Raw genomic sequence first — 22,577 nt, forward strand, 5'->3', positions numbered from 1 at the left:
AGGTACTTTGCTCCTGCTGAAAGATTTGAGATTTATAAATCAGCTCAGCAGGTACTTTGCTCCTGCTGAAAGATTTGAGATTTATAAATCAGCTCAACCTGAGGAATTTCAGGGCCAAGGAAATTTTTCAGATATTCATGGTGAAGAGCCACATGAGTACCCAAGAGAAGAAAGAACCACTAAGAAATTTGGGTTCCTTATTTAGGATTGGGATTGTCACCTAAGCAGGGCTGGATTCTGTTATTGAGCTCTCTGTTGCTGCCAGCGAGTGCATGGCTGGGCTCCACAAAAGCAACTTTTGGGGTTTTTCCCCTGGTTTTGGAGCAATGATGACAAACTATGGAGCTTTTGAGTACTATAATGGCATAAGGCATTTTACGTTTTGAGTAGTTTAGTGGCTTAGTTTAGTGGTTCTGTGCCATGATGCAGCAGGAGAGTCAAAGAATCAGTTGGGTTGGAAAAGACCTCTGGGCCAACCTTTGACCGACCACCCCTGGGTCAGCTAGACCATGGCAAGTAGTGGAACATCCAGTCTTTCCTTAAACACCTCCAGAGACGATGACCACCTGCCAGGGCAGCCCATTCCAATGTCTGACCACTCCTAGTGATTAACATCCAACCTAAACCTCCCCTGGTCCAGCTTAAGTCTCTCCTCTCTAGTTGCCTAGGGGAAGAGACAAGATTTCCCATCTGGCTACAACGTCCTTCCAGCTGCTTGCAGAGCGATAAGGCCACCCCCAGCCTTCTTTTCACCAGGCTCAATACGCAGTTCTCTCGCTGCTCCTCATCAGCCTTGTGCTCCAAACCCTCCACCAGCTTGGCTGCCGTTCTCTGGATTGGCCTCGTGAAGGCGATGCCGCGGGCACCACCTCAGAGCTGCTCATATCAGCGTTATCATCCCTGACCGGGACAAAGGAGCTCAGGGCAGCGGGGCCGGGCCCGGACGGATCCCGCGGCCGCCCGTTCTAGGCCCGGACACGAACCCTTCCCCCGGCCCGCCCTCAGGCCCGGTGCCCCCGCCGCTGCCGGGTGACCCCGCTGGGCCCGGCCCCTCCTGCCGAGGGCGGGCGGGGCGGCGCCGCCGCTGCGCGCTGTGGGCTGTGCGCTGTGTGCTGGAATGCGGGGGCGCCTCCGCCCGCCGCCGCCGCCGCCAGCAGCGCCTCCCGCCCCGCCCCGCAGCAGCCGCGCGGCCCCGCGCCGCCGGTGGGTGAGTGAGGGAGCGAGTGAGTGAATGAGCGCGGCGGGCCCGGCGGGGCCGGGGCGGGGGGGCCGGGAGCCGGGCGAGAGGCGCTGTCCAGGGCTGATCTGCGGCCGGCGGGCGGGCGGGCGGGCGGGGGCGGCCGGGCGGGTTGGGCCGCGGGGCGATCAGCACCACGGCTAAGGAGCCGCGCCGGCCGCGGGGGCGCTCGCCGGGCCGCGCCGCCGCCGGAAGGCGAAGCCGTCGCCGGCCGGGCAGGGCCGGGCCGGGCCGAGCCGCAGGCCCAGGGCCCAGGAGCAGGCCCGGGGCGCCGCTCGCTGCCCCTCCCGCGGACGGGCATCGGGTGGGCGCGGCCGCCGTGACCTTGCCGGTACCGAGGCGCTTCCTCCGCTCCGCGCCCCCGCACCGGCGGCGCTGCCCTGCCCGGCCCGGCCCGGCCCGGCCCTGCCCGCCGCGGGGGGAGGAGGAAGCCGGGCGGCCCCACCGGCCGGCGGCGGCGGGCGGGCCGGGGGCGGCGCGGGGAGGGCGCTTTGTGTGGGTAGTCAGAAAATGGCCGCATGCCTGTCAGGCAGGGTGGGAGGGAAGGAGGGAGGGTGGCGGGGGCACGGCCCGGCCCGGCTCTCCCTGCGGATGTGCGCCGGGCCGCGGGGAGGTCGCCGCGGGGCCGGGCCGCCCCCCTTTGTTGGCGGCCTTGGGCCCGGCGGGGCCTCGGGGCGGGCGGCGGCCGGACGGGAGCGCTCGGCGGAGCCCGGCCCGGCTCCCACCGCGGGACCTGCGCCCCCCCGGTGTCCGGCCGGGCGGGAGCCGCGGGGCCCGGCCCGAGGGCACTCGCCTGTCCTGGGCCCCGCCTGGGCCCCGGGACCCCGTTGTCAGCGGCCTTCAGCCGTCCTCCACACGGTGGGGTCCTGCACCGCACGGTGGGATTCTGCACCGCACGGTGGGATTCTGCACCGCACGGTGGGATCCTGCACCACACGTAGGGAAGAGCCCAGCCGCCTCTTCGGCTGAGAAACGAGACCCCCCAGCCCCGGGTTCTGCTTCCCGCTGCCCCAGCACCTCAGCAAAGAGCTTTAGTTTTTTGGTGTTCCATGGAGGGCTGCTTTGACAGTACACAGCAGAGGAGACTTTTCCCCTTTCGGGTGCTTACAAGTGTTCCTTTTCTCTTCCAACAGAATTACTGCCATGGCAACTCAAGTGCTGGGGCAGTCTGGTGGGAACAGCCTCTTTCCCGGCAGTTCTAATATCGGCATGGCATTGTCCAATGACATGTACGACTTACAGGACCTTTCTAAAGCTGAGCTGGCAGCTCCTCAGCTTATTATGTTGGCCAATGTGGCCTTGACGGGAGAAGTTAGTGGCAACTGCTGTGATTACCTGGTTGGAGAAGAGAGACAAATGGCAGAACTGACAACAGTGGGGGACAGCAACTTCTCAGATAGTGATGGGGAGGGTATGGAAGATACCCAGGCTGCAGAGAGTGACCGTGAGGCACCTGAAAATGTGGAATTAAGCTCCCTTGAAGTTCCTAGTGTGGAAACTCAAGGTCCAGCTGCTTGTTCCCCTCCTAAGACTCCCAGTGTGGACAAAGATGTCTCAGCAGAAGCACCGGGTACTCCAGAGGGCACAGAGGACAAGTGTAAGAGCTCGAAGAGCAAACCATTTCGTTGTAAGCCTTGCCAGTACGAGGCAGAGTCTGAAGAGGAGTTTGTGCATCATATCAGGGTTCACAGTGCTAAGAAATTCTTTGTGGAAGAAAATGCAGAGAAGCAAGCACAGGTGAAGGAGTCTGATTCGTGCAGTGCAGAAGAGGTGGATTTCTCTAAGGGCCCAATCCGTTGTGATCGCTGTGGCTATAACACTAACAGATACGATCACTATCTGGCTCACTTGAAGCACCACAACAAAGCAGGGGAAAATGAGAGAGTCTACAAGTGTACCATATGCACTTACACTACTGTCAGTGAATATCACTGGAAAAAACACCTAAGAAATCATTTTCCCAGGAAAGTGTATACCTGCTCAGAGTGCTCCTATTTTTCAGACAGGAAGAACAATTATATTCAACATATTCGAACTCACACAGGTAAGTTTTTCAGCTTTTTTTGACTGAAGTGCAGTAAGACTACTGAGAATCCGTGATGAATGAAGCAAGCAGAGTCTTTTTGCAAAGTTTGTTCTGTTCTGATAAAGCTTTGTGCTCTCTTCTCTTGGTGCTACCAGGTTATAGCCTAGTGGAATTTGGTTTGAACTCCAGAGTAGAGTCCTAGGGGACTGAGAAAATGTCAGGTGCCAGGAGGAGATAAAGGGCATCCTGTTTAGTAATCCTGAGCAATTTTTTTGAAGAGGGCATGACAAAGTGTGCCTGTGATAATTGTCAGAGTCCACGACACCAAAACCCGATGTAGTCTAAAACCAAAACAAGCAGGTTGACAAAAGGTGTCTGAATCCCATAGGTAGTTTTGAAAATAGTACCTTTAGACTGAGCAGAACCTTGACTATGATGTAATTACAGAGAAGAAAGAGCTGATAAGTACATGCAGGGGAGTCCTCCACAGCAACCACAAAGTCAGAATAAGAGTTGAACAATGAATTAATTCCTTTTAATACACAGAGGCTTCATTTTTTCTAGGGCCTGCATCAACTGCAGCAGCCAGAAGTAGACACATATTTCTCTTGCCCTATAGGGAGCCTTCAAGGGAGTCTGGCCTGATTTCCTGATTTCTCCTAACCTTGGTTTGTAGTTGGAAGGGATAGTGTGAGGCCCCCTTTTTCCCTGGTGTATTCCAAGTGAGATCAGAGGACTGCAGTGTTGCTGCTGTCCTGTGAGCTGGCACCACAGGTGATCTAGGAAATATCTTGTTTTTTATCAGAGAGCCTCACTACCCTCTCACATGGGGAGTTCTGATGAACTGAAACTCCTTTCAACAAGGGGTTACCACAGCCATCTTACCTCTCTGAGCCATGGAGTACAGTTACTTTGCCTCCTGATCCCTTTTGTGGAAGTGAGAGGGCAATTAAGAGCTTCCTTGCTGCATCTTAGAAGCTTTTATTTCCACCATGTCAGGGCTTTTCTGTGGAGAGGGCTCACTTGCTAACCATCTTCTAGCGTGTTCACCTGACTTCCTTCCCCTTTATTTGTAGACTGTGCTGGCTGAGCAAAACACTGGGGAATTTCTCCTTTAAAGTCGTGTTTTGTCACAGCAGTGGCATGAATGGTTTGGAGGTTTCAGTTCAGTTGTCTGCAGCTGTCTGGAAGGGGTGGGCACTCCGGAGGCCTCGGGGCTGGGCTTAAGTTTAAGTGTGCAGGAGTTTGTGTTTGTCAGCTCACTTCAGTGTCTGCTTTGTTGGGGCTAGGAGGGTCTGCTGGGAATTTTAGTACTTTAAGACATACTGTTCACCTAGGAATAGCTGTGTGCTGTTGTTCAGAGGATACCATCAGTTTCAAACTCAGTCCTGTCTAAATATTTCTTTCTAAACAAGTAAATAAAGTTTACTGTGAGAGGTATTAGGAAAATGGTGTAGTTTCTCCTCCAGTTTGTTTTCTTTGTGTGTTTTGTAGGAGATAACAGGAAAGAGAGCAGGTAAAAATAGCAAAATAGTAGGAAAAAACCTAAATTAATCATGTGGGGAACTCATGGCCAAAATGTGAGCCAGTGCTTTGGTTCCTGTCTAGTTTACATTTGTCTCAACTTTAAATTCATCTCTGCTTGTATTTGTAGATGACATTAGGTCCTCCTTTCTGACTTCTGAAAGCACTTGTTGAGTTTTACAGGAAGTAACCATGAAAGCATTTTTGCTGAGGATGTGCTCTGTTATCAGTGAGTTTGACCAATTTACTGATGAATTGTATTAAACTTTTTTAAAAAATCAAGCATATCCAGATCTCCTTTTTTCTCCTTTGAAGACGGTGGTGCAGTCAGGGTTTCTGGTTCTTTTCATTACTGTAATTAAGCTGGAAGGAGTGATTATGATTTCAGCATGTTTTAGTCTACCCTTGTAGGTGTTTCTTTGTTACTTCATAACTACATAGTTAAGTTCTTTCAGGCAGTTCTTGCTTGATAAAAAACTTCCAAACATGTTAGTAGAATGATTTAGGAATGTGCCTTGTTTCCAGTAACATTGATTTTGTGGAGGAGAATGTTAAAGCTAGAGTATTAGAAGAATGAATAAGCTCCTGGCAGGTATATTTTTTACACCAGCCTAGAGCTCTCTGCCAATACTCATGTGTAATAAATTGCCTTTAAGAACACAAACAAAAACAGAATCCACAAAAAATCCCCCAAACAATCCTCCCCCCAAAAAAACTGAAAAAACACCCACAGCCATTTTATAGTCAAAAGTATTTGTAGACTGTTTACATAACAGTATTGAATTTAGTAAAAACTGTCTGAATGATACTAAAATAGCTTTGGATTGTAGTTTTCATTTAAAACTAAAGAAACATTTGTTGGGAAAAATGAATGGGATACATCCATCCATCCATAATTTTCTTCCTATATTATGGGTTCAGAATATTAAAGAAGAAAGTTGGAATTGTTTGTTTTTTTTGGTTTCTTGATTGCTAATAGCCTAAATAATTTTGGATAGATACTTTCCTTTCTCTCCTGTTTTTTGTTCTTTATCAGAATTTTTTTTTCTTTGTTTTGGGGGGGGAGAAATGCCTCTTTGCAGTTAACTTGATTTTGTTAGAGGCATACAATTTTCTGAAACACTGGCTGCACAGAGTGGAGTTTCACAGAATAAATAGGCTGCTGCTGGAAAAAGGCAGTCCTAGTTTTCTACCTGTATCCTAGGAACAGCTGATTTAGCTCACTAAAATGGAGTAAAGGAGTAAAAATATTCCTTTCCCCTTCCTCACGTTGGTTTTCTGCTGGTTAGTGAATTTAGTTGCCTTACTAATGACATGCAAATAGCAGAGCACATGGCCAGAGCAGGGAAGGGGGCTGCATGCTGGTACCTTGCATGATTGGGAAAAATCCATATCCTCTGTGTTTGGGGACCTCAGGAGGGCAGGCAGAGGTTATCTGCCTGCCTGTTGTTGCTTGCATTTGTGTTGAAAAGCAGGTGTTCCAGAACCCGCCCTGTACTGAAGATATCTTGCAGCTTGTGACAGTGCTTGTGGGACAGGCTGCTGACAAACAGACCTTGGGCAGAGGAGTATTTCAAGGACCCTGCGGATGGTCAAAGGCTTGTCACCTGGGAAAGCTACATCTGGGAGAGCCTATCTGCCACCCAGGAGGGGCTGGCTGGAGGTGTTCACCACAATCTGCTCCTCTGCTGCTTGGGCAGAAAGGACTCTTTGTGTCAGGGACAGATCTACCTGGGCTCGTTTGTGCTCATTAGACCTTTCAGACCAAGTTTTGACTTGATTTACCTGCTGATTCTGGAGCTGTACTATGTGCAAGACAGTGCAGCATTGTTCTCTTTCTTTTTCTCTATTTCACTTGTTAGAAGAAATTTCTAGAAAACTTCCTCGAAAATAATTTGAAGGGCTAAATAACTAAGACAGCTGGTTCAGTCAGCCACAATGTTCTGTGTCTAGGTTTGGTTTAGTTTGTGGTTGGTTTGTGTTTTTTCCCCTTTTTTTTTTTTTTTTTTTTTTTTTTTTTGGGGGGAGGGAGGGGGTGGGGGTTTTTTTTTGTGTGTTTTGTTTTTTGTTCTGTTCCTTTCGATTTCGGTTGTGAGAGGGGATCTTCCTTGCTTGCCACTGTGTTGGAAGTTTGATGGAAGCAATTTGTTTCCAGCAGATGGAACTTCTAATGGCATTATAAAAGAAGCTTTATCAAGAGATTGTTGAGGAATACCTTTGGTGCAGGTAGCTCGGTGTGCAGGCTGCAGTTCAAGATCAGGTTTTGCTTAGGGTGAGTCGCAGAGAAGCCAGGAATTTCCAGCCCTGTAGTGGTGGTGCCAGCCAGGTGAGTGGGCACTGAGAGACACAGCAGGAGCCATGAACTGCCAACCTTTGGGACAACAAAGCAGATGAAGACTGGGGAGCCAGCAAGGTAGTTGGACATGGAAGGCTCAGCAGCAGGAGCAGAAGACTGGGGAGGAAGAGCAAGACTTGTGTGCATGTAGATTGTGAGGATATAAAAGTGAAGGGGTTCCACTCTTGGGTCCTCTTTGGAGGCACCAGCTCCAGGTGTTTCTGTGTTACTGTGCCATGAGTAAATGGCTTTATGGAACGGGACATCTGAGACTCTGCTATGGGAAACCTGGGATGGAGCCAGTAAGGAAACCTGGTGTGACTGTGTGTGAGTGGGGTGTGCAGGGAGTCAGGTGGGGACGTGTTGGGTCACTGGAGCCACCCAACGTGAAAGGGCTTCAGTCCCAGCAGTCTGGCCTTGGGAGCCACTCTTGAGAGTCTCCTGCATGGTCAGACTGGGAACTTTCCTTAACAAGATGGTCTTAAACTTGTGTGCTGGTGTCAGTCTGCCTGTTCATTTGCGTGGAGTTAAGTGCCTGCTTGAGCTTTTGCTAGATTGGGGCTTATTCTGTAAGTGTCTTCTGGAGAGGTTTTTTTGATGGCTTGTTTGTATATAATGAACCAGCTTGTAAAATTACAATACAGATCCTTTGGGGAATAGTATTTTATAGAACAGCCTGTACAATGCATTTAATTCTCAAGTGGCAGTAACACATTTTAAATTAGCTGTGTTCATTATACTTAAATCTAGTACGTTTTGTGGCTGTGCCCTATGTAAAAAAGGCCATGAAAGAAAGCCTGTTTCACATTCCTAATGTTGTAGGTAACTGTACAGATATGAAATTTCATATAATGGGAAGAAGATATGACTGAATATTCCTGGACCTTTGGCCACATATTTTTTAATTGTAAGAAGTCATTTAAAACCAAAACCATTTCTTTGTAACAGAAGGACTACCAGTCCCTTGAACATGACTTAATCTTATTGTGTGTTTTGCCAATCTCTTGCCTTGTTTTAATTGGAAAGGGAGGGGAGTTGTGGCTGTTAGAGTGAATTTACCTTTAAACTGCTGATCTAATCAAGAACGATAGTCTAAATGTTTGATGGAAGGAAGAAATGTGGAATTAATCTGCATTACAAAGGCAGCTTCTACTGCTGTTTTGGCACAGGCCAGCAGTGGAGCCTCACATCACACAGTAGCAGATGCAGATCTTTGCTGCTGCAGATAGAGTTGTGCTTCTGAAAGTGAACACATAGCTTGTGTGCTGAGGTTTTACTGATGTCCAGGTCTCTGATTTGGAGAGCACCTTGGTTGTATGCCTCATCTGTAGCAAATGTATCAAAATGCTGTAGTGTAATTCTGGCTGTGAATTGAATAAATACTAGGACTAACTTCTTTTTCACTTTTCAGCTTCACTCCTCTCTTTTCTTGTGGGTGTCTACTCAAAACTAAAAAGTGTTTCTAGTGAAGACAGTGTGCAAACAGTTGGGGCAAACACCCCTGGTGCTTATCTGGACCTGCCTAACATGTTAATTATAAAACTGTCTGTCTTTGTTTGGAGCTTGTCTTCACTTGAAAAAGATTTTCAAGTATCATTGTACTGATACAATTTTTAGCTACAATTACAAGCTGACTGTCCTCAGTGGAAATATAATTTATGACAGGATAGTTTCCATTAGTTCTCCAGAACCAGTAACTCTTCAGGCATGGGATTTTGAGTCTTTGAAATAAATGTTAATGCTACAGTTAAGCTTTTGCTAGCAGCAAAATTTCACTGATCAGGGCATCATGCTTTTCCATGCTGCAAACTATTTTCACTCTGCCAGTAAAACTTTGGAAGCAAAGACCTGTTCTAGCTTCACTTGTGTTCTGGTGAATGTAAGTCCATGTGGATAGTCGTATCTCATCTTAATCCAAATTTAATATGGAGGTATCAGGTAAGGTGTTAAGCAAAGCAAGAACATACCTAGTTTCTTACAGGATCTTTTGTGCATCTTCTGAGTGTTGGGAGAAAATGCTGTAGAAAAGTCAGGTCTGGTGGCTTAAGGCTTCCTAAGTTGTCTGTCCTCATCATCTTTTGGCTGAGGTTATATTAGGATGTGCCTCTGTCATATCCTGCCCTTTTACTACCCTCTTTCATAAGGCATGACACGGTACAGTGGTCAGCTCAGGCATATGTTTCTCACTGTCCTTTTGCTGCGAGATAACAGGCCCTCAAGGACCTGTGACAGCCTCCCCTGTGTGGCTAGGTAACCAAGTTTGGGAATCTGCTGTGTTTCAGTAACTACTTTTGTGTTTGTTTTTTTCAGGGGAGCGACCCTATCAGTGTGCGATGTGTCCTTATTCCAGCTCTCAGAAGACCCATTTAACCCGGCACATGCGCACCCACTCAGGTTGGTACGGAGCAGCAGCAGCGGGACTGAGGAAAAGGGGGTGGGCCACAGTGTCACAGCACGGCTGCAGTTGGAAGGGACCTCTGCAGGTCATGTGGGACAGACCCTGCCTCCAGAAGGACCACCTAAAGCAGTCTGCCCCCTTCTGTGTGACTCGCCATCTCAGCCAGTATGGCCTGAGCTTTAGTTCCTTTTTTAATGGGAAAGGTTGTTTTGCTAGGAATGCTAAGTGTCATGAATAAAACTGATAATGGGAATATATCTTTTTCTTTTTACTTTTCAAGATTTGTTCTGCTGTAGTAGTCCTAGTAATCTAGTAATAAATATAACATTGTGGTGATATAGGAACAAATTCTTGTACACTGTCTGCTGTCATAGCTGAGTTGAAGTCAGTGAAGCTGGGAACATTTTGAGTAGCTGAGAATCTCCTCTGTAATGCCTGGGATTGAGTCTCATTCAGGGGTTCTGAGGGAACTCTCAGCTTTTGTTTAGTATGACACAGTCATGTAAATGAGTGTCTGCTTATGGCAAGGAGACACAGGAGAAAAAGCAAACTCAGAGGATGTTCACAAGTGACTCAGTCTTGTGGCACTAAAAGCCAAATTAGGAGTTTTCACTAGCCTTTATTTCCCATTACTGGTTGTGAGCTGTGGTGTTGCACACATTTGCTCTCATGCTCTTGAGAATCTCTATTTGAATGAATTAACAACATTTCTGGAAGTTGTAACACCACAGACATAAGCATAATTGTCCTTTATGATTCTCAGAAGGGAGTTCAGGTAGACCTGAGCCTGTGCTTTCAATTTGTTTTTTGTAAAATCTGAATTGACTAGCCCTTGGTGAATTCCTAATGCTGGCAAACAGGAGTTGAAGTCTCCTGAACAGTCATTGTCTCAATTTCAATTGATGAGGCTTTTAATTGAAACCAGGAGACAGGCAATTTTAACTGTACTAGAAGGAGGGCTTGGGCTCATTAAAAATAATCAGGTTTAAAATGACATGTCAATATTTTGGTGTGAGAATTTTGTGAATGTAGTATTCTGCTTTCAGAAACAAAAATAATACTTGGTTGAACCTCTGGTTTGCAAATGAACCACCAAATTTGCAAATGGTTTGGTCAATACTGAACCTGGAAACCATTTCATGAACATATTGTTCTGCCCTTGTTCTGTGCAAGGAAGTCTCAACTCCAAAGGAGGTAAGGAGTGGGATCTGCCTGTGGCCCCTGCCTCAAAGGTTTCTGAGAAGGCATGAGTTTTGCTCTCAGGGGTCTTGTATTAATAGCTCTCCTAAATTCTATTGTATGTTTTGTTGCAATGCCCAGGCAGCTGCACCTTTTCTTTGGCAATTTCCGGACTCCTGCAGTTGACGGGTTGGCTGTTTTAGGGTCACGGGTGCTGTAGCTTTCTTCCCACATCAGACAGCAAATGACAGTGGTTTAGAGCCTAATTCACAGCTGGTTTTTTAGCCATCTTGGTACATATCCTTTTCACTTGTGCAGTAGAACTCCAGGATTTAGTTGATGGAAACAAACTCTTCATAAGCTATCTTTGAGTTACCCACTTGCAGCTGCCTCTGAGCACTCTGTGCACTTAGAGCAGCTTGTTCATGTGTATGTAGGAGAGGCTGTTCTTGTCCTCCCAAAGTGCAACACAGAACTGTTCTTTGACCTGTAGGGGATAAAGGCTCTGTACTTGGAGGAAGGACGAGCAATAAACACATCAAGCTTAAACTTGTAGAAAATTTCACCAGGAAGTGGGAGGAAAAAAGAAGGAAGTAAAATGGAGAGGGAGGGAACCAAAATAGCTCTTCTTTAAATAATAAATAGATGCTGCAGACAGCCATGAGATGATCTGGACTCCTAAACAATTGTCCCCCTGCTTCCTGCCAGGGAGGCAGCACAGCCTTTTCTAGAGTTCGTGAGGGTGTTAGAGATCATGTGTTAACACACAAACAGGCACCACATCTTCAGTGCAGGCTGGCTGGTCTCCTGAGCCATGCTACAGAGCAGGCTTGAGTATGGGCAGTAGCTTGCAGGGGTGGGAGAAGCACTCTTGTAACACAGGCAAAAGGGACTGGAGTGGTTTTCAATGTACTGAAGAAGTAGCATGCATTAGTTCTGCAGATCAGTTTTGAGATGCTGGTTTAGAGCTCAGGAGCGTCCCAAATTCCTCAGCTAAATTGGTACATGCACAGATGGTCCCAAAGTATTTCTGGACTTGAGTTGTTGCAGAAGTGTTTTTCCTATTTGCTTTGTAAGGGGAAAGCCACTTCTATTGCAGTGGCATGCACTAAGCAGAACATTTCAGGAACATTTTTACAGGAGTCATTACACTAATATAAATGCAGATTTTAATGGTAATGTGATGGCTGTGGACTGCATTTGGTTGGCTTGCCAAGAGTAGCCTGCAGCCAGAGCATTTGTGTTTGAGGCACCAAAACAGTGAACTGAATTTTTTCAGAGGTAAAGATCATCTGGGCATCCCTTTCATGTTCTTAGGTTTTTGCTAGCTTCTCTTCCCTCATTTCCTTTTCAATGCAAACATGAAGTGTGCTAAATTTGTATAAAGTTGGACTTTTTGAAACGTTTGTGTGAAACTGCTATTCATCAAATGTACATTTCCGTTTTTCTACAATGCATTCAATGGACCAGTTGGGTATGGATTCCATTTGCTAATATTACTGTAGAGAGATCTCTGCCGGTATGTATGCCTAGCCAGAACTGTGACGTTGTTACTGCTTGTTTGGTTTTGGATCCCCTTCCTCCCAGCCCTCACCCCTTTTCTCTTTTTTTTTTTCTATTTTGTTCTTGGTGTCTTGTGAATGTGTTTGTGACTTGTGGATTTCTTATGTTGACTTTGCTTAATTTTAAAGGCGCATGGATAATTTTTTTTTTATCCTTTTCAAGTTCCATATTTCTGTATCTGTATTAGCGGGAAGCGATTGCCCCGCCACCACCATGCTTAATAATCACCATCATTCCCTTCCATGCTTCCTTCCTTAGGTGAGAAGCCATTCAAATGTGACCAGTGCAGCTACGTGGCCTCGAACCAGCACGAAGTGACTCGTCACGCGAGGCAAGTGCACAACGGGCCGAAGCCTCTGATCTGCCCGCACTGTAACTACAAAACCGCCGACCGCAGCAATTTCAAAAAGCACGTTGAGCTCCACATCAACCCGCGCCAGTTTCTCTGCCCCGTTTGTGATTATGCAGCGTCTAAAAAATGTAACCTGCAGTATCACATCAAGTCCAGGCATCCCGATTGTTCCGACATCACCATGGATGTCTCAAAGGTGAAGCTACGGACTAAAAAGAGCGAAGCTGACTTTTCTGAGAGTGGTAATGACAAAGTGGAGAAGGAGCCAACGAAAGCGGATTCAGCTGCAAAGAAAACTGAGAAAATTGTGAAGGTGGAGAAAAAAGATAATTCGGCAAAGGAAAAGAAGTCGGCGAACAATGTTTCTGCAGGCCAGGTGACAACCAGAAGTCGGAAATCGGCTTCAGAAAACAAGGAGGTAGATATTAAAACTGAGAAAAGTACTGAGAAAACATGTAAAACAAAGAAGGTCAAAAGAAAGGCAGAGACTGAGGCAACTTCCTCAAAGCAAGAGCCTGCAATTGATACCTCAGTAGTAACAAAAAAGAAAAAGAAAGTGGAAGCTAAATCCAGAGACTGCCAGGAAGCTCAAAAAAGTGATGTTGCACCAGAGGAAGAGCCTAAAAAGCAAAATTTTTGCCTCAAGAAAAGCAGAAAAAAGAAAGCTCTGAAAATTAAGCACACTAAAAAGAGCAGTAAACTTGATCAGGAGAAGACTGAGGAAGAGGAGACACCAGATGAGTATCCTATCACAGAAGTAGATGGAGGTGGGAAGCTGGATACCGAGGGCAGTGACCAGAAGGAGCAAGATCCCACTGACACAGTGGCATTAAACAACAATGATGGTCATGCTCTCAGTGGGGAGAGCACTGATCCCAAAGGAAACTGCATCCAAAGCCCAGGGCAGCTTTGTCTGCCAGCTCAGGATGCAAACACAGAAGGTGAGGTAGAGGACCAAGAAATGCCTGCAGCAGCAGGAGAGAGTGAAGACACTGGTGGTCCAAAAGAGGAGGAGAGACAGGCGGACAAAGGGGAAGACACTTGCTCTGAGGAATCTTCCCATGCAGTGTCTTCTGAAAAAAGCTCGGATGTACTCATGGATGTGGTGCCAGATCTGGCACCTGAGAAGGAGCCAGAGGAAACTGTGGCAGAAACTGAGACTAACTCAAACCTGACCAAGACGTGCCTGCCAGCGACTGAGTCAACAGGAGATGCTGTGCCAGGGCCTGTGCCCGCGGAAGGGTGCACACAAAGCCCTAAAGCTGCTCTGTCCTTATCTCGGGATAACACAGCCGTGAATGAATCTCAGGAAATGGATGAGGATGAGGGCATCCACAGCCATGAAGGCAGTGACATCAGTGACAACATATCAGAAGGAAGCGACGACTCGGGGTTAAATGGTGCTCGTTCTGTACAAGAGGAGACCAGTCCAAAGATGTCACAAGGAGCTCCGGACACAACGATGGCCAGGGAGAACTATGTGTGCATTTTTTGTGACCGCTCGTTTAAAAAGGAAGGTGAATACAGCAAGCACCTCAACAGGCACTTAGTTAATGTGTATTATCTTGAGAAGGCAGCAAAAGGGCAGGAGTAGAAACAGCTGTGGTTTGGGGAATCTTCTTTTGTAAGATCTTACACAGCTTATGTAAAAATATTGTAGATTTTTTTTAAGCACGGTTTGCTTTAGTGTCTGCATTGATTTCTTTTTTGGTTTAGGTTTTTTTTTTAAGTTGAAAATATTTTTGACAACTTTATGTGTCATGGTGAACTCATTAACTATTGGATCTCTTGATTAGAGAAAGCAGGTAGGGTGTATGAGGTTGTGTCCTATAAAGTCACTGTAAGCTTCTAGTCTATTAGCTTATGCAGCTCTTTTATAAACTGAGTTTTAGGAACAAGACTGGAGCTAACAATATACAAGTTGGATGTTTATAGAGCCACTGGCATAAGTTGCTTTTTGTTCTAGCAGCCAACTCTTTCTCTCCCTTTTTCCCTTTCCCATTTTTTTTAGTTCTTTTCAATGTATCTTGGTGTTCAAAGTGTTAAACTACTTGATGGTTTTTCTACCAGGAAGATAGCTTCTATTACATAAAGAGCACTTTGTAAAAGAAATCAAAGTTGGCTAGTGATGAACATAACTGTTTAAGCTAATTACAATTATGAACGTACATTTCAGATCCCCTAAGCATGAATGATGAGCCAAAATTTGAGAGTAGTCCTTCCAACTTTTGATTGGAGAACCTCTGTCTTGATTAATATCTTAATCATTGATCTGTAATTGGCTTTGTTGTGGGGGAACAAGTTTGTTATTTTTAATTTCTGCTTTTTGTTTTTTGATTGTGCTTTAAGGGCTTAAAATGTTGCACTTGTTTTTGATTTTTACCTATGCAGTTTAATCTTCTAGGCATAGTGCTTGTGCAGTATATGTACACTTTATATATGCATGTTTGGTTTTGTATGTGTAAGGTTTTTTTATTTGGAAATGTTCAGACTTGTTGCTTACCGTGGGACAGGTTTCTGTGGCAGTTTTCCTTGATGCTCCTTACTGCAGATTTTTCTTGTTTTCCTGGGGTGTGATTGACTGTGCATGAAGTTGCTGAAATTATGAACTGCTTGGCTATGTATTTTTAACTGGGTTTAGAATTGTAGAGCCTTTGAGCAAAATGCAGTTCCAAAACACTTTACAGGATTTATTCTGTCATGGAAATGCCACTTCTGATACTTTGAATACATGTGCAGAGTAATAAATTTTGATTTATAATTTGGGATCACCAGACAGGAAAATAATCGCTCTCACTGGAAACAGTCTGCAGGTTCTGCAAGTCTTGATGATTCCCCCCCCCCTTCCATTTTCTTTTTTGTGGTGGACAGCAGTCAAACTTCATGAACTTAAAAAAACAAACAGTAGTAGCAGTGATATAATCTAACATCTCATACACAAAAAAACCCAACAAACAAGGATAAATCAACTGGTAAGCAACAAACCTGGCATTAAAAAACTGTAGGAATTTCTGCTCCATATGAACTCAAGTTGCATTTAATAAAACCATCCTTGCTTCCATCCAGAGAGAAACATGTAAGTTATCAGATTGTCATCTCAGGTCTACGTGTCAGGAGTTTTTAATTCTAAACAGATTTCATTTCTTGCACACACAAATGCAAGAGAGATTGCATACCTAACTGCTTGTAGCCAACCAGTGGCAAAATGTAAACAAAATCCAACCAGCAGGGAAGAAGCAAAACCCTCCAGGTCCCATCTGTGCATTCTTCTGACTGTCATTAGCTGCCTTTCCAGTGGGAGCAGTTGGGGACAGCTCCAAAGCAGCAAATTTGGAGGCAGGTGTTACTTGGGGCGTGGCGTTGAAGAGCTCAGACAGCATTTGTCAGAGCACTTTATTGCAAGTAACTGTCTCTCTGTAAGCTCTGGAATAAATCCCATTTCTCACTGTATTGTCCCCACAGCATCTTCCCCTCCAAACAAACCCACTGCTGTGAATGAATTGAGAGCAACAATGCTACATTGCTTCTGCTTTTGGGAGAGATTGGTAATAGCAGGCCAAAGATTTGAGAGGGAAGGCATCCCTCATGGCAGAAATAAGTTTTATAATGTATAGTGAGTTTTTGTTTGCATAGATAGTGTTCAATCCTTACCTTGGCTGCGACAATCATTGTCAACTCAAGATCAAGTTGCAACTATATTTATGTTAAACATTAAGAAAACAAACCTATTTGAATTGTTTTCATGAACTACTAGTTGTAATAGTTTTAGATGTATTTTTTTTTCTTCATAATAGTGTTTCTTTATATATAAATGTTACCACCATTTGTGAGTAATGTCAGCAGATGCTGGGAATTCCAGTACTGTGTAGAGGTTTAAAGCTCCCTTCGTATCCTTGCAAAGAGCCTTTGCCATTTTGTGAGAGACTTCAAGGACTTTAGCTATGTTCAAGTAAACTCATGGACTGGCCTGATAATTTTTTCCTCTTTGTTTTTTAATGAAAACGATGCTGTTGACTGACTTTAAAGTTCTCTCTGTGAGACAAAAGCAAAGGTGGTTCTCTGAAATACTGTGCTGCACATTTCTGTGAAGTGGTCAAGGTTTCAATGCTTGATCTGACAAGAACTCTTCAAAGACAACAGTTGACTCCTCTGAGGGAGTTTCCTACCACAAGATGAGAAACTGAAAATAAATTATTAACATATTAAGAAGAAGAAAAGTTGATTTTTTTTTCTATCTGAGACCCATCAACAACGTCCTGAACTAGCTAATCTCAGTGCAAAACTGTGTTGGAATTCTCTGCAAGGTTTGGGATTATGTTACATTAAAAAGGCAAGGATGTACTGCATTATGTTTGTCTCAAATGTTAGGCACTGCTAATATGAGTATTTCAGGGGGAGTGCGGGTCACGTAGCCCACCATATATGGTGGTCTAACATTGCTGTGTCTCCCTTTAAACAATGCCTTTTTTTTTTTTTTTTTTTGGTCTTTTTCCATATTGTTAAATTATTGTGTGTTGGTTTTGCCAATGCTAGCATGTTCGTGTTTTTTGGCAATAATACCTGTATTTGTGTTCAACCTCCAATACATGGTTGGAAGGATTAGCATGCTGATATACCCCTACACTGCCAGCCCTTGGTTGAGTCATGTGTTTTGGGCTTTTTCTGTATGAATCTATACACTCAAACTAACTGCCCTGAAAAATGGTCAAGAAATGGCTAGCTAGGCACTTAAAATCCATGGTATTGCAATTGTTGTTTCTGGATTTTGATGATCTAGGCTGGAACTTTAGTCATTTAAAGAAGAATGTTTAACAGCTGACAGGCCAGTTAAAATACAGTAATGTCATTGATTTCAACAGATTTAATGTAGCTGAAAGGTATTAAATCAAATTCAAGAGTTTTCTTGAATGTCAGTTGTGTAGATATGTGGCGTGCATATGATATTAACAGAATCCAAATAGCTAAAGAAATTGTTTTATGTGTACATATATTTTTCCCCCTCTAAAATTACACTAGCTAACAAACTTTTGTAAGCTGGCATGGAAACATGTTTATGATGTTTAGTTGCACCATGTTTGATGCTTTTACAGTGCAATACTTGTATTCTCTGAATTAAACCAAAGGTAATTTTTTTTTCATGCTCTCTACTGTAGTGCATGACAGTCTTTTCTGCATTTGTAATAGATGTAAAACGAGCCAGATCATACTTCCTGTTTTTACCTAAATCATGTATAAGAAGTCTTTTTGTTCAAAATGTAGTATAAAGTTAAACTAAATTGCATTATATTAACCTTTACAAGTGTATTTTCCTAAGCATAGTTATGATTAAATAAACTTTATTAAGGAACCTGCAGCTTCTATCTTCCACTTATTAATGGCTCTGTGGAAGCCATTTGTAATTAGAGGCAGGAGCAGTGCCAGGGTCATTGACAGAGCTCCTGAAGACCTCAAGCCAGGCAGGTGGGCCTGAAGGAGTCAGAACAGAGGTGCCAGACTTGACTGCAGACAGTGACAATGGCTCCAGAAATATCTTTTTCCTTTCCAACGTATTATTTTCATTTCCCTGCCCACTTTAGTAAGGACAGGGTGCAAGGTGGGGGCTGCATGCACACGGACAAGATTCAAATGCAATGCTGGGCCTGTCTGATTTGGAAGGATTGGCCCACTGGGCATGAAGGGCAATACTTTCTGCCACCAGAGAGGTAGTGCAGCTTGATGGAAGCTGTGGAATTTAAATTTGAGTTTCAGCTGTAATGCAGGTGACAGTGGAAATGTGGGTTTGTGAGCCGTGCAGTTGTTACTCAAGCAGCAAAGAGCAGAGTGCAGTGCTGCCGCAGGACATGGGGGCTGCAGTGTGGCAGGGGCTGTCAGTGCCCAGACAAGGGGTAGGCTTAGGTTGCTCCTCCTGAAGTTTTGTAGGCTGCATGTGGGCAGTTTATGGTACAGTCAGGGAACAGGAGTGCTGCCTGAGCCTGCCCACAGACTGCAAGGGAGATGAAAGAGTGCGGCATAGAGATGGCAGGGGCTGGGTACCTGAATGCCTTTTGCCTGTGCTGAGTTAATGATTTCAAACTGGATCAATAGAATACTAGCCCTTTGTACCACCAGCTAGTGCTGTCCCCCACCCTCAGAAAGGTGTTCCTAGGACAAGCTGACTTATCTAGAGAATCCAAGTGGGTTGGCAATCTGAGAAATCATTTTCCCTTATACCTGCAGCCAGGTCATCCTTACTTTTGACGAGTTCCTTGCACCCTGGCAGGAAACCTGCTAGTTTTTTCCCAGTAGAAAATCAGGATAAAACCCACTAGGCCAAAACCATGCTAAGAATCTGATTTGTGCTAAGTTGTTTTTTAACTGAACCAGGTGGCCAAGCAGAAGTGCATGGCTCTGCAGTACCTTGCAGGCCAGCGGGAGATCCTGCCCAAAAGGTGAGTTGGCTTGTGTGAGGGATGGCTTAGCTTCCTGATGGCCTGTATAGGGACAGAGCAAGCTCATGTCTTAATTCAGCTGCCTTATTCAGGCTTTGCTAATGCTCTGAAGGAGCTGAAATGCTGGGTTCCTGATTTTGGTTTGGTGATGGTCTTTAGTTTTTAAAGCTTAGCCTGCTGACATAAATTGCTTTATCACTGTGCTTGTATATAAGTGTATATAAGTATAATATAAGCTATATGTAGGAAACGGTAGATCTAAAAGGATAGATCCTTCCCTTGACCAGGCTGTATTTTTAACCTTAGTAAATTGAGCTCGCTCTCTCTCTCTGCCTCTCCCCCTTGGCTGGAAGCACCAGACCTGCAGCAATGCGCCCTGGCTCAAGCCAGGCAGCTGAACCTGTCCCTTGCCCACGGGCTGGTCAAGGGAGCCTTCTTGGTCTCCTTAGCCCTGGATAGGCCAAAGTGCTCAAGCTGCTGTCACTTGCAGCAGAGGCTGTGCTGCAGGTGAGAGACAGATGAGGTTTTTTGCTGGGTTTGTTTCCACCAAAAACAGCCGAAGGAGAGTTATGGCAAACAGTTGAGTGGAAGGATAGTGACTGGTCCCTTGATGGGGATGCCAGGGGCAGGGACATTGACAGTGCCCTGAGTCATTGCAGAGTGCATCTATCAGGTCATATATAGATGTCATTCAGCAAATTAACTGTTCAGGTGAGACCTCTTTAAATTTAATAAAAGATTGGACTGTGAGTAGGTGCCTAATATCTGGGAACACAATGTCAACCTCAGTTTTAGCACAGTAGCAGGAAAAATGGAGAGCACCTCACTTCTGCTCTCATCCCTTGCTATCCTCTCTGCCCTCAAATTCAAGAGAAAAAATTAAAATCCCCATGAAGTCACCTGTTGCCTTGAAGTTCATTTTTAGGTGAATAGCTTCTGCTCCCCATGGCAGAACTAGACACATGTTTGTGGTGGTGCAGCCCACCTTCATGGTAGGTGACAGGTGGCAGCACCTTCCACCTTAGTTTCTGCAACAGGAACCAAAGCCCAGTCTCACAGCTGATGAGGAGACATAGAGAAAGGCTAGTGTCCCCACTGAATGCCTTTCAAAAGAGGACCAGTGGAAATTCTCTTTGTTGCTGTATGAGCAGAGACTGAGAGCTGACGACTTCAGCCGGGAGGAGAAAAAGCTGGGGGTTTGTCTAGATTTTTTTTTAACTGAAAACTTTGGATTGACAGAAAAATCCATGTGGAAATGTCATTGCCCTTCCCATTGCATCTTGTTTTCTCCAGTAACTATCACTCTGTTGTGCCCTGTAAACCCTCTGTAGTTCATTAGATACCCATACAAATGTGATGCAGATGTACCTTTACAATGTTGGTGTGTCAGAGGAAGAGCCATTTTCAAATGGTGATACCAAATGCCAAGGATAGAACTCTAGTCCTTGTAACAGTATTTGTGGTTGAAGTGTTGTTTTCCTGCTGCTTTTCCTTCCAGAGGTCTCTTGGCATCCTGAGCCAGGATTCCCTCGTGTTTCAGACAGGAGGGAGCTGTGCAAGCCCTCAGGCATCACTAGATGGTGCCAGCAGCCCGCCAGCTCCAGCGCTGCTCTTCCAGCCTGAGGGAACACCAGCTTGGAGCTCCTGGCTGTGCGCTGGACGCCTCGGCTAAGGATGACAAGCTCGGTTTATTTTTCCGAAGATGCAAACAAGAATCAACTGCATTTTTCACAAGTTTCCTAGTTAGTGAATCGCTTCTAGGCAAAAATAGTGCCAGAAATATGATCACATTTTCAAGCAGATGAAGAAATTTACAGATGAAGAAAAGGAGCATTTCTTAGGAAAGCAATAAAAGTTGCAGCAGAACAGGTATATGACGTATTTATGTGATACTGAACCGATACCAATCTACTCTGTTACCCCACTGTGAGAAGTCAGAACATGCCACAGAACATCGATGGTGTTGGTTTCTGTGTGTCCCCAGATACTCTGAAAAGGAAATGCACCTGAAACCAGAAGCAAACACTTTCTCTGAACAGCATCCTTCCAAGAACATCTGTCAGGGTCCGCAAACATATGTGGGGAACCTGATGGTTCATTTTGGAGATCTCAAAAGCGCAAAAGACACAGCAGGGGACAACTCAGTTTGCTTAAACAAAAAAATGCACTTTTATTTAGTGCCCACAGTGTGATAGTAGGGAAAGAAAATAGAGAATAGTGAGAAAGATAGAGAAAGAGAGGAAGGGGATTATAGCTACCACATTGAGAGTCAGAGTCCTCAAGGCATAGAGATGCCCATAGACACGATCTTCTCCAGTGGGGTGATCACGAAGGTGTTCAGGTCTCCAGAGTCTTTTTAGGTTGGTTGGGGCGAGGACCAAGGCGAGTGGCACGGAGCCAAGGCAGACACCTTGTTAAGGTTGGGTGCTCAGGAAGAAGCTGCAAGCCGTACCCCACTCCTAGTACGGTCAGTATAGCCAGCTCAGTCCACTGTAATGAGCTCTACTGTTCTCAGTCCTCCAAGACTCGACAGACATTCCACCTCAGCCAGGACAGGGGCTCTCTTCGGGGTCCCGGTCCTCAACCATCAGAGACAGTTGTGAGGCAAATCACATCCTTGGACAGACTCTGACAACATCCAGGAAAATAGAGGCTACCAAAGCTGTGAGCCAAATGACAACTCAGTTGGTTCTGACCCATTGGGTTTGCTTCCACCTCATGAGAATTTGGTTGTCAAAAGTAAATCTTACTCAAGAAGATCCAAGTGGAAAAGCAAGTCTGGACAACGTTTTTTCTCCCCCTTCTCCTAAGGGATATTTCAACCTTTGAGCATTTGTCTATGACTCGAAGTAGGATTTGAAAATGTTGAAAACTGTTGAAATAACATAACTTCATTGCAATTTCTCCCACTGTGGACTTGAAATAATTACAGTAAAAATGCAATTTACATTTTTGTTGAAGTAGTTTTCCATTAGGGAACCCTCTGGTGGATAATTTCCAGCTGATTCTTGAGGTTAGATTTGTATACCCTGCTTTCTTTCATCTCTTTTGGCCTTTGCTCTCTTCCTTGTGCCTAGTCATTAATGGGTTATAATGCTGCAGATCGTGAGCTTGCGTTTGCATTGTAATTTTTATAGCCTTCAAAACCACAATGTCTGTTTATTTCAGAAAGTGAACAGATGAAAGCCTTGGTCAATAAGTAATTTCTTTACTCCATTATATACTTACCCCACATTTGTAACAGGGAAACAAAGGAAGAAATTTTCTAGGATTCTGTTGGGATTGGCCAAATGTTTTCATGAGAACACTTTCACACACACAGTGTTCTTCAGTTATTCTAACCCCCCACAATTTCAGCACAAACAGAATTTTGAATTCTAGTGAAATTCCACTAATAATTTTTCATATTTTAAATGATCTTTTGGTTGAAAACTTTTAGAAAAAAAAACAAACAGTCTTAACAATTATATTACAGATTAGTTGACTTCATCTTCTATTGCTTACCAGCTGTCCTCAAAACTGATAAGCTTATAAA

At 45.0% G+C, this 22,577-nt stretch overlaps 1 protein-coding gene across 3 annotated transcripts; it reads left to right on the plus strand.

Moving 5' to 3' along the window:
- The first annotated feature begins 1,103 nt into the window (after window positions 1–1,103).
- On the plus strand, window positions 1,104–17,953 carry REST (RE1 silencing transcription factor). Of its 3 annotated transcripts, none has more exons than XM_083861167.1 (4): window positions 1,104–1,207; window positions 2,371–3,281; window positions 9,433–9,516; window positions 12,521–17,953. In XM_083861167.1, exons 2-4 carry the CDS (start codon window positions 2,381–2,383, stop codon window positions 14,206–14,208), a joined length of 2,673 nt encoding a protein of 890 aa, XP_083717293.1. In that variant the 5' UTR covers window positions 1,104–1,207; window positions 2,371–2,380; the 3' UTR covers window positions 14,209–17,953. The 3 variants fall into 3 exon arrangements, with proteins under 3 accessions (XP_083717293.1, XP_083717294.1, XP_083717295.1); XM_083861168.1 differs by having other exon boundaries at window positions 1,181–1,223; XM_083861169.1 differs by having other exon boundaries at window positions 1,186–1,203.
- Window positions 17,954–22,577: the final 4,624 nt, after the last annotated feature.

The sequence above is a fragment of the Zosterops lateralis genome, assembly GCF_965231275.1.
Source record: "Zosterops lateralis genome assembly, chromosome: 5".
Taxonomy (NCBI): Eukaryota; Metazoa; Chordata; class Aves; order Passeriformes; family Zosteropidae; genus Zosterops; species Zosterops lateralis.